This window comes from Dromiciops gliroides, chromosome 4 (genome assembly GCF_019393635.1).
Source record: "Dromiciops gliroides isolate mDroGli1 chromosome 4, mDroGli1.pri, whole genome shotgun sequence".
Lineage (NCBI taxonomy): Eukaryota > Metazoa > Chordata > Mammalia > Microbiotheria > Microbiotheriidae > Dromiciops > Dromiciops gliroides.
Genome location: NC_057864.1, coordinates 362,931,271 through 362,943,709, shown reverse-complemented (window position 1 = coordinate 362,943,709; position 12,439 = coordinate 362,931,271). Strand labels below are relative to the sequence as shown.

Genomic DNA, 12,439 nt, shown 5'->3' with positions numbered 1-12,439 from the left:
TAGTCAAAGAGATGGGCAAATAAAAGTTGATATACATGCGTGAGGTGTTTCAAGTTATTACTAAGGTTTTTTAAAAAATTGTAATACATTTCTTTCCTTGATGGACCAATATTTAATCTGCTGCTTTTGCACCTCTGCCTCTTACCTAATTTACAGCCAATGAAATTTAGCCGAAATAACTAAGCAATAGCTTTCTACCATGATCCATTAAATGATATACCAATAGAAAAAATATTTCTCATCATATTAATAAGACTTTTATCCAAAACAGAAAGTAGGCAATTACACTGTTTTAATTCATGAGTTACCTAACCTCAATTATTCTGTCACTCAAAAGCCATATACAGTTCACTAAAATATAAAATTATTGAAAAACTTCCCTGGTGGCCCTTTAAGTTTCTTCTGTACCTGAAGCATTTCAGGCAGCTAACAACTCCAAAGCAACCAGTGACCATCATGGGTTATGGACAGTGGCCATTCTATGATTCAGTTCTGGGGGTTGGTATTATAACTTTGGGAAGATACAGTCCCCTTTGGATTCTGTGCTGGTAGAGCTCCTGAGAGTACTGAATGTCAGTAATGATCTTTAGACATTTAGCATTCATGTAAGAAACACCAGTATCAAATATCAACCTCCCACAATTGGCAAATGTTATCATACTTGGTACTAAAAAGAATGTAGAAAACAAAATCTTTGCTGTCTAGTGCTGCCTAGCACTAGATTCCTTGATTACTTTTGCCATCACATTTAAATTGTTTATGATTTTGAATATTTTGGATCTATTTTTAATAAATCTATCATGGCATGATTTGCATAGAACTTTTATAAAGAACTATTAATTTTTATCCTTATTGCCACCATAGTATAGTAGGCAGGACCTCTGATGGACTTGCCTCAAGTACATAAAGCTGAAAGATTTGGAAAACATATTTAATATTCCTCTTTTTGTCCAGGTAGGCCATATCATTAGGATGGGGAGGGTGACTGTACAATTTTATATACTTGCCTTTTGCACAGGATTAGCTAGCTAGTTATGTAGTTTACTTGCCATATAAAATAAAAGCATCACTTTCCAAATGCTAAAGATTTTTAACACTGCTAGTCTCTAAATCAAATGAAACACTTCCAGTATTTCAATCATCAATAGTTTTTGAAGTGGAAAATTTTAATCATGAATACTGGAATATGTTTGTTTGCTGTTTGGGGAGTCATAGTGCCTAGTTTGAATCCCAGCTACACCTGCGTGACCTCGAGCATGTCATGTAATATTTCCAGAATTCATATTCAGTATCTACTGAATATGAATTCAGTAAAAATATCTATTTTTAACTATGCCATACATGTCTGGAATTCTCCTAGACTTTTTAAAGGCGCTTTTGAATGCACTGTCTTTGAGGCTAAGGATTAGTGCTTATTTAGGCTTCACTGAGTAGTTACTGGTCCTAAATGTTTTGTGACCATTTAGCAGACAAAGTAATTGTTGTCATATGTGTTGATCTTCATGCATTTAACTGAAGATAGAAGTGCCTAGCATGAAAAATACAAAATGTAATTCTGTGAATATTTTTGGGTGTTCTTAGTAAATAATTTTGAAGAAGCAATCATTAAGTTCGTCCCTATAGGAAAACCTTTAAGTAGATCATAGGAATTAACTACCCAGCAGGAGAACAGCAAAACTTAAATTCAACTTGAGGAGTCTCATGAGTTTCTATGCTTATTTTTAGTAAAATATAGTTATGCCCTTTAGCACCTTAATTACATAAAAGGGGTGTGTAGGGAGAAAAAAATATGACAGACTAAAGGCGTTGAGGGATATCGGAATTTCAATATAGCACAAGTAGAATTTTTTGTGGCAATTAAGAAGTATTAATGTACATATCTCAACCTCACTTTTTTGGAATTTCCACTGCCACTAGTGTTTATATCCAACAAGCTTCTTCTACATCTTTATTCCCAGGCTGTCCTGAGTTACGTAATGCTAGTTTTCTCTTCAATAGTATACTAACATGTTCCTTTTAATATGTTGATTTGACAGCAAGCTTGCTAAAAAACGCAAGGATGCCATGGGGAACACCCGCCAGGAGATGACACACATGGTAAATGCAATGGATAGGAGTTATGCAGATCAGAGCACTCTTCATGCAGAGGACCCACTTTCCATTACCTTCATGGATTCTCATAACTTTAGCCCACGATGTAAGTACTTGGGTAAGAATTTTACTAAGCTGTTGAAGTGGTTTTTGGCTTTCCTAAGTGCTGTACATTTTGGTTTAGAGCAGTTCCTATCAGAAGTGATGAACACATTTAAAAATATTTCTCATGTCAAAGTCTTGTTGAAAGTGTGTTAGGTTTAACCTCAAGATGCACTATGGGGACAGCTAGATGCACAGTGGATAAAGCATCGGCCCTGGATTCAGGAGAACCTGAGTTCAAATCCAGCCTCAGACACTTGTGTGACCCTGGGCAAGTCACTTAACCCTCGTTGCCCCACCCCCACCCCCCCCAAAATGCACTGTATCTGAGGAAGCAATCATCCTTCAAGTCAAATTTCCAACTTGTGGGGGACAATTTTAATTATGTAGCCAGACTGAGGTTTTTGTTGTTTTGTTTTGTTTTTCCTGACAAAACATAGTTGTCACACTTTAGCATTTGTACTTCCCTTTGCAAAGACCTGAATCCTTTCATGTATTGGAGGGGAAGTTTATGAGTCAGTGTAGGGATTACCACCCCTTTAAATGCTTCTATGTAAAATCACAGACTGGAAAGTTAAGTAGCCAGATTAGTATAGATATTTCATTTTTAATATGTAGCATCTTGTCCAAAGGTACAATTATCTTAGGGGATTTAGGAATTTTGTTGTTTAAACTTTGTCCTTCACTCTGCCTATGAATTTGTGGCCTTTATGAAAAAAGAAACTGTAAGATTCTCTTTGCTTTTGTAGAATGATGTAGGAGTATCATCGTGAGCATAAAGTATTTGTAAGGTTTATCTTTGTATCTTTTCAGAGGGAGGAAGATTACTTTTGAAATGTTTAGTTTGCAGAAATTTTTCGGTTCTGACTACCTCTCTGTGCCCTGCTATATTCCTTCATGTTCACATACTCTGAATTATAACTTAGAAGTATTAAATGATTCATTTCAGAACTTAAGTTAAATTGAAGAGTAACTATTTTGAACCATTTCACTAGCTTTTCACTATCTTGTAAGAATAAAGGAAAAAAGAAAATCCTATTGCTGTTGAAAATTTGTTTTGTTGAAATGACAGGCAGATCATTTTCTCCACCATTTTATTACTGTTTGATCAATTTAAACCTCCTTCTTTCCTCCCAATTCTCTGAAGCTTGATAAAGGGTTAGAAGTGGCACATTGCCAACATCTAGTTGTTGTTTAATGTGAACATCCATGCCTTGTTACCCAGCTTAAGAGGTCAGTGGCAACAGAAAAAGATAGCCAATTAGAAGCTTAGGAATGGGGTTAAATGGAGTACCACTTTTTCACAGTCTAAACAATTTTTTTTCCCTTCATCATAGGATCAAAAATTAGAAACTATGATGGACCTTAAGGATCATCTGGTTAACTCCCCTCATTATATGGAAACCAAGGTTAAGGAGGTTGATACTTGTCCAGGGTCATACAGATAACAAGTTACAGAGCTAGAGTCAAACCCAGTTGATCTGATTCCCAATTCAGCACAATTTCCTCCACAAACTTGCTGATTCCCAGTCAGGAGAGTTATTTCTGAAAATACTATGGAGTGGAAATGTACAAAGTCCCCAACTTCTTTAGGAAATAAAAATATCCTTATAATAGTAATGTATAGCTTCCTGGTCTTTAATTAGCTGTCATGGTTTTGTTTTTCCAAGTGAGCAATATAATGCATGGTAATAACTGATACCCCTTTCCTTGTACTATGAAATGCCCAAAATGGACATTTGAATTTTAAATTTGTAGGCCATATTAATTAAGAGAACATTAATTAAGCTGTCTTTTCTTTTTGAGTATGATCCCTTTAAAAAAAAAAGGAACTGAGAAAGAAAAAAAAGAGGGAGGGAGGGGGAAAAAAGGAAAGATCAAGGGATAAAAACCAAAAATTGAGGGTAACATATTTTTTCATGAGCTTTGTTTCCCTGCAGTGCCCAATGATCCACTTGTGCCAACTGCTGTGTTAGGTGAGGACCTAGTCCCTTATCATCCCCTCCTGCATGGACTGTGCTTCTTTGCATGCTTGTGGGGTCTGTCAACAAAATAATTGAGGGCAGAGCCTAGAGCAGCTTGTTTCTGATGATAGTCATATTCTTATCAAACATTGCAGTGAGAGTCAACTCACTCCATAGTTTGTGAATTCAGATGGCAGTAAAATTAGAATAAGTGCCACCTTTATCACAGTATATTCTTTAACTCTGAGTTTTAAAGGAACTGGAGCTAAGCCATGAACTGCCTTTAATACATGATCCATTTAGATCACCCAGCCTCTAGAGGTAATCCAGATTAAGTGATCCATGAGGTCAAAGACTTGTTTTTACTTAGAACAAACCACCACCACCAACAACAACAACAACAACAAAAACAAAAACCACCTTGTTTCGAGATTAATTTAACTATCAAATTTAATCTAAAGTATACAGGATTTTCTAAACTCTGATGAAAATAGCTGAAGTAGAAAAATATGATTAATCAGTGTGAATAGGGGAAGTTACTTTAGGTGAGAATTTGCATATCAAAGGAAAACAAATGAGGTTAATAAAATTTTGTGAATTTTTGCATATGAAAATTACTGTTTTAAGTGACCCTTAAACAGTATGCAGAGGTTTTCATTCAAGCAGTTTTGAACAGATGTTTTGCTTATTTTTTCCCCTCTGTAAAGAATGCTCTAAGAAATATTATTTTAATGGTGCTAAATTAAATGCATTAAAAAAAACTTTGTCCTTTTATAATTTCAGGGGATTCCCATGAACCAATAATCTGGTTTTAGCTCAAGCGTTTTTTTTACTATCTGCATATATACCGTGTAATAATAAGAATAATAGGCACTAAATCAGTGCCCAGCACTCTGACTTGCATAAAGTAGTCACCTAATAACTGTTCATTTGAATAGAACCTAAATTTGATTAAGCAAAAAGTTCCTTTCCATAATCCAACATAAAAATAATTATATAGTTATTACTCTATGTACAGAATAGATATATTCTAACCAAGTGGTTGATAGGCAGAAATCTTCATATTTCTTTTTGTCTTTTGACTTCTGTGATGATGATTATACTAGGGAATACTGTGTACATATCATCAGGACATGTCCTGCTTCTGCCTGCTACCCCTAAGCAACAGATCTGTAATTCCAAGAAGGAAGGAGGTTAAATAAAGAATTGCATCGTTGTGAAATCAGGAAATAAAACTCTATGAGTAAACATCTTTCTACAACCTTAGTTACCTGATTTGTCAGTGTTATAAGAGTAATATTCTTTAGGTCAAATTGCCACCTACGGAATAGGCTTAAGGAAAATCAGTGCAAAGCTGATCCTAGGGGGCTGAGAGTATTAGCAATGTATGCATGTATTTTCATTTATTTTCAAAAGACATACTAGTTGAAAAAAATTTTAATAGTGACTTTTAAAAAATATTAAAATTTTAATTAATTGCAATGTTCAAACTTTATTTCATTTTCTTTGTTACTAGAATCCTGGAAGGTTGTGTATGTGTGGGTTTTTTGAGGGTAGGGGAGTGTTGCATTATGCTTAATTTTGTATTTTAGAAGCCTAAAATGGTTTTCAAATATTTCTTAAGATTAGTATTTCTTAATATTAATAATTGTTTAATGATTCAATATGGGATTTTTAATATTGATTCATGCTTTTGTGTTTTTGTGTGCGTTTTACTGCCTCATTGGGTTAAAGTCCCTATTACTGGTAAGTGTATTGCAAAGCAATGCAGAAAGCCTGTGTAAAACATAAGAATATTTTAAATGCATATTCTTAAGTATGTGTAACAAGAAAATGATTGGTACTTGTCAATCTTATTATTACATGGTTAATTGAAGTGTAAATGTATTGAGATTAAGAATTCATGTGTGACAGTTTTAGGAATCTTTGGCACAGCTTTTTATATTACATTATTCAAGATTAGTACAAAAGAAACAGCCTGGTCTGTTTCCTATTTGGATAGAGTCATAAGTAGGATTGGTGATATTGATGCATTAACTGCACATTCTAGGTTACTTACAGGGTTGTTTAAAATCAGAAATATTTAACTGTTCAGCAGCAACAAGCCAATGTTTATACATGCCTATGGGTAGCCCATGGTTCACCAGCTACATTCCATTTTACCTTTTTAAAATTATTTGAACTATTAAATTATTCTTCTTTCCTTTTTGGCCTAAACTATATGTTAAGGGATTGCATGCACAGTCAAATGGCTTTTGATGTTAAGTTTTGGGGAGGGTAAAGTGCCCTGGTATTTATTCTTTTGAAGTATTTGGGTTCATTGTAATACTTTGATACAATTGAATCATATTTACGTCCACAAAAGCAAAATAGCCAAAGAAAATGCTTCATGGAAAAGCTAGAAGTCTTATCTCCAAAAGACCAGTTAAAATGTGCATATTATATAGGAATGGTCCCTCCAGCCTTCTCCCTCTATCAGCGTAAGTTAGTGTTCTGGTAACTTAGCTCAGGTCTTGGGACCTCATGTGTATGATGAAATGGGTAAGTTTCAGCTTGTGGGGTGTGAGTTTTGCAAGGAGTAACATGAAGCTATAAGGTCTAGGTGCCTTACTGGGTAGAAGAGAAGGTAGAGTAGAAAGTGGCCCACTTGCCTAGGTGAAAAAAAAGGCTAAGCTTAGTCATGACCAACGTTTGTATGACTTCAGTAAAGAGGAAAAAATGAGTGAGAATTTATGTAAATCTAATTTTCATAATTTTTAAGCAGGTTCAATATCATGTTGTACTTGGTACTGATACCTTACTGACTTCTGCATTAATACATCTTCACTTCACACCTGGAGCTAAAGCAAAGGCCTGGAGTTTTGTGGGGCTGACACCCAGCTGCTCTGTTATGGGATGGTTGTTTCCTTATGGGATATGATGAATCCAGAATTCACAGTTCTTAATATTTACTAAATGATGTTTTCTTTTTAAATCCTCTGCATTGTAAAAATGCTAGATGAGAACCACAGTGCTCCAGCAGAGTCCAGTCGTCTCCTTGATGTACCTCGCTATCTTTGTGAGGGGACTGAGTCTCCATACCAGACTGGACAGTTGCACCCAGCCATCAGGGTGGCAGACTTATTACAGCATATTAATCTCATGAAGACATCAGACAGCTATGGATTCAAAGAGGAATATGAGGTAAAAACCTGAGTGAATTTTAAAGTTATCATTATTTTTGTTTATTTATTTGTTCATTCATTCACTCATTCATTCATTCATTTATTTGTTTGTTCATTTGTTCGTTCATTTGTGTGTTTGTTTGTTTTGGCAAATGCAGGCTGATGAGTTAGCTATGGAGAAGTATGGCAAAAGAGACCAGGGGTAGTGGTGTGCAGTATACCACAGGGAAGATTAAAATATGAATATCATTAGCAAATCAAATCAACAAATATTTCATTAAGCACCTACCGCTATGTGCCAGGCATCGTTCCAAGTACTGGGAATGGAAAAACAACCTCCCCCCACCCCCCCACCCCCCCAAAAAAAACCAAACCAATAATAAACGGTGCTGAAATAGGCTCTGAAGGCTGAAGCAGAGGTTTCTCGTGGGTCTAAAGCTACGTGGACTTTTGAAATCTTTGACTTAATTTTTTTTTCAAATTTTATTTGCTAAAATTACTTGAGTAACTTGAACCCTAATTTGGGTCTTTGGTTCCTGTTTGCCATTAAAGTTTCAAAATACCCATTTGGAAAAAAGCCAGTTGATAACTTTGAACACAGAAGCATAGAGGTGAAAGATACATCAAAATCTTTCTAATCTAGCCCAAACCTGAACAGGAATCTCCTCTATGACATCCCTTACTGATGGGCCTTATTGATGATACAGCATCAGGTCTCAAGCTAAAATCTACCCTTTTACAAGAAACCTTTTTCCCTAGTCCACCTTAATACTGGTGCCTTTTCTTGGAGGTTACCTCCACTGTACCTTATGTATACCTTGGAGGTACAGAGTTGTTTGCATGCTGTCTTACCCTTTGAAATGTGAGTTCCTTGAGGACAGAACTGATTTTTTCTTTTCTTTTTTTAAAAATCTCTAGTACCTGGTACACAGTAAGTACTGAATAAATGCTTTTTACCTTTTTTTTTTTTGCAGGGCAATGAGGGTTAAGTGACTTACCCAAGGTCACACAGCTAGTAAGTGTCAAGTGTCTGAGGCTGGATTTGAACTCAGGTCCTCCTGAATCCAGGGCTGGTGCTTTATCCAGTCAGCCACCTAGCTGGCCCTGAATAAATGCTTTTGCATACTCAATGACTTACACATAAATTTATTTTATTCAGTCTTTCTTTGATAAGTTGGCTGAATTAATACTAATAATAGGAATAACACATTTCTCAGATTCTTTGGGTTTTAAAACTCTTCTCTCACAGCACCCCTATAAAATAGGTAACACTAGCATGATTATCCCTTTTTAGAAATGAGGAAACTGAGATCCAGAGAAATTAAGTGATTTACTTAAAGTGCCATAACTAGTATATGTCACAGCTGAAATTCAAGACCAGGTCTCTACTCACTGCAGGACCTTTGCTTTTTTTTAATTCAATAGGCTATCTATCCCAAGCACACTATTTGCAATGGCTACTTTATTGCCCATAATCAGATCATCATCATTATTGTTGTCTGTTTTTGGTAGGGCAATAAGGGTTAAGTGACTTGCCCAGGGTCACACAGCTGGTAAGTGTTAAGTGTCTGAGGTCAGATTTGAACTCAGGACCTCCTGAATTCAGGGCTGGTGCTTTATCCACTGTGCCACCTAGCTGCCCCATTGTTGTCATCATTTAAAATGAAGAGCACAATTTACAATATTACTTTAAAATATATTTTATTATTTGATCTTTTAACAAACCTGTGTGGCAGGTCTGGTATTATTATCTTTCATTTGACAGGTAAAGAAACTAAGGCTATAAGAAACCCATTTTTTTATTCTAAATTCCTCCTTATCATCTGTTTCTTGCCCAACATGAAAAAACAAGAGTGGTGTAGGCCTAGAAAACAAGCACTTATAAATGAAGAATGGGCTGTGAGCAATTCTTACTTCTCTATCCCATTGTAACGTTTGGAGTGATGCCACCTGTTGGAGAGCTATTGTAGGAAAGCTCAGCCGTGAGGAGAAGGTGTCTGAGGGTAAACCATGCGGTTTTCCTTGGCGTCAGGAAGTGATGTTTGCTTGTGGGTACTGTCTATAAAAGAGGCGAGACTTGCTCTCTTGGGATTTTTTCTGGAGGACCTCAGGGGGGAGAGGAGCTGGAGACATTGGCTCCCCGAGAGAGACAGCTGAATCTAGGCCTTTCTCTCTCTGTTCGCCAAATTCTTATTCTCCTTAATAAATGCTTAAAAGTCTAACTCTTGCTAAAGCTAATAATTTATTGGCGACCACTCATTAGATTTTAGATAGTATAGCTAGAATTTTAGCCTCTTACACCATGTAGGAATCATCCTGTCTTAAGTAAAATATTAAGACTTCAAATACCTAGGAAATAATTTAAGTGATAGAGCCAAATTGTCTCCATATGGCCAGTGTGAAAAAGCCTTCCTTGTCACTTTTCCATTGTCCAAAAAGTACTCAATTAAGAAGAAAGAGGAAAAATTCCTGCATGTTTCGAGTAAAGCTATAATACTACTTAATTTAATGTTGAAAAAAAGTTCTGAATACTGCCAACTTTGTCAAGACCATTAAAAACAACAATCTCCAGTTTATGTGCAGATTTCTTGGGTACTGAAGTCTTTTGTTTTAAAGTATTTCAGTTGGCTATTTCATACTACTAGAAGAAATAAGTTATGATAACCAACTAATTCTGAAGGGGTAAACTCTCTCTCCAGAAATATCTTGGGCTCATTCTATACAGATTTCTGTGTACACCTGATCTCAAAGACCCCATTTCCTGTGTTAAATGAAGCTTAGCTTTTCTTGCAAGTAGCAGCCCTATACACCTTGTAAATAGCTACACATGTCGAATAAACTAATGTAAAAACTTTCGTGTTCCAAGCTAATAATGGTGACATTTGGTTTTTTGTTTGTTTTTGGCAGGGCAATGAGGGTTAAGTGACTTGCCCAGGGTCACACGGCTAGTAAGTGTCAAGTTTCTAAGACCAGATTTGAACTCATGTCCTCCTGAATCCAGGGCCAGTGCTTTATCTACTGAACCACCTAGCTGCCCCTTGACATTTATTTTTTAAGTGCACATGCATGCCTTCCATTGAAAGGCAGCCAGGTAGCCTAGCCCTTGGGCTAAAGTCAGGAAGACCTGAGTTCAGATCAGATCTCAGACATTTACTAGCTGTGTGACATTGTGCAAATCATTTAACCTGTTTTCCTCTGGTTTCCTCAGCTGTAATAGTACATATCTTCCAGGGGCTCAAATAAAATATTTGCAAGGTTCTAGGCACAATGTCTGACACATAGTAAGTGCCATATAAATGCTATCTGTTATTGTTATTGTTGTTGCTATTAATATTTATATCATTATTGATAGAACTCTCCCATTTTCATAAGCTTCAAAGATTTTTTGGGGGGATATAATATGTTTATACAGACTCAAGTGCATGTGTGTATATACAAAATTTGTGTGTGTGTTATTCAACTTGTTGATTCTTTTAAAAAATAATTAAATGCAAAGGTCTAAAAATTTATTTTTCCAATTATTTCATTAGGAAGCTTATAGGTAATTTGTTGATCTCTTAGCTATTTTAAGAGCTGATGTTTTTTCTCTTCCAGTAACCTTCAGATATAATACTGTTCTCTTCCAAAAATCTTTGTATAGTTATTTTCTTCTGTATCATGAATTTTTAGTTGTATAGTTGTTACTTAAAACTACAGTTTTTTATAGCTCATCCACACAAAGATTATCATCTTTATTGCTAAAGGTAGAGGTTGAGGTCTAAACACTCAAAGCTATTTACTATTTTTCAGTCATTTTTTAAATCAGTTTTTCTTTTTAGTATACTGTAAATGATGTGTGATCTTACAGTATGATCTTAATTCAGAGAGAGAGATTGTTTCATGACTGTTTTGTTTTGTTTTGTGTTTTTTCCTCTAGAGTTTCTTTGAGGGACAGTCAGCATCCTGGGATGTGGCTAAAAAAGATCAAAACAGAACAAAGAACCGATATGGAAACATCATAGCATGTAAGTTTCCATGTCATATTCACTGAACATGCATCTCATGTGGAGCTCACATTTTGTTAATTGCCTTTCCTCTGTGTGTGTTTTAACAGAATCCCAGAAGGTAGCACATCTGTTAGGAAGTCAGCCATTTAATTTCAGACACATTAGCTATTGGCCGTGTCTCCATGATTGTCATCATCCTCATTAATTAAATCAACTTAGATTCCTTACCCAGTGGAGATAGCCTGCTGTTTGATTTCATGTTTTCCCCAAAATGCATGGAGGTGCTGTTCAACAACTGAGAATGTCAGGGTAATAAAAAAAATCATTCATAGATTACATAAATTATAGTATTGCATAGTGAACATATTCAAGGTAGGAGTATTGTACTTTCCACAAGCCTTCAGCATTCTACTTGGAGTCTGTGTGTCTGAACTCTAATTGTTCAATGGAGATTAGTATCAGGTACTTACTCTTTTCTCGGGCCTGAAGTTCAGTTTCAATATCTAGGATTTAAACGTGGGAAGAATACAGTGATTATCATATGAAACTATAGAGGCAGTGGGAAAGGTAGGTAAGGCAAAGATGCTACATAGCTGTTAATTAACCTAGAGCACCTTATTCTCATTTAAAAACAATTTAAAGCATGTTGCTAAAAGAAGCTTCAGAATTTTAGACTCTTCTAACAGTTATATGGGATTAGGAGCCAGAATTAGTAGTTCTCTCTTCAGATCTGTTGCTTATTTGTGGTGAAAAACACGTTTATATTTGTACAAGTGGCTATAGTGGCCTTGTGGCATTGATGCAACTAGAATTTTATGAATGTGGTGACTTCCTAGATGCTAACTGCATCTAAAATAAATTCAGGACATAACAGGTTCCCATTTACTACACCCATTAATGTAGACTTCTTGCTATCTCATCCTTTCTACCCTAGTTCAGATTATACATAAACCTTATATTAGATTACATCATAGTTAGGCGAGTTCATTGTTGTTCTATCATTCAGTCATGTCTGACCATGACCCTGGGTGGGGTTTTCTTGGTTGCCATTTCCTTCTCCAGTGAATTAAGGCAAACAGAAGTCAAGTGACTTGCCCAAGTTCACACAGCTAGATCGTGTCTGAGACCAGAT

The 12,439-nt window shown here is 35.8% G+C and overlaps 1 protein-coding gene across 11 annotated transcripts in view; it reads left to right on the top strand.

Annotated features, from left to right (window-relative positions):
• The window catches only part of PTPRK (protein tyrosine phosphatase receptor type K), a 756,597-nt gene that overhangs the window by 697,922 nt on the left and 46,236 nt on the right, over nt 1-12,439 (top strand). For 7 of the 11 annotated variants that reach the window (XM_044001287.1, XM_044001296.1, XM_044001292.1 and 4 more), the window contains 5 exons: nt 2,037-2,197; nt 4,134-4,169; nt 5,892-5,903; nt 7,156-7,340; nt 11,238-11,325. In XM_044001287.1, the coding sequence (XP_043857222.1) occupies nt 2,037-2,197; nt 4,134-4,169; nt 5,892-5,903; nt 7,156-7,340; nt 11,238-11,325 (482 nt within the window). The remainder of the gene's footprint in view (nt 1-2,036; nt 2,198-4,133; nt 4,170-5,891; nt 5,904-7,155; nt 7,341-11,237; nt 11,326-12,439) is intronic. The other 4 variants (XM_044001295.1, XM_044001294.1, XM_044001293.1 and 1 more) reach the window with 1 other exon arrangement.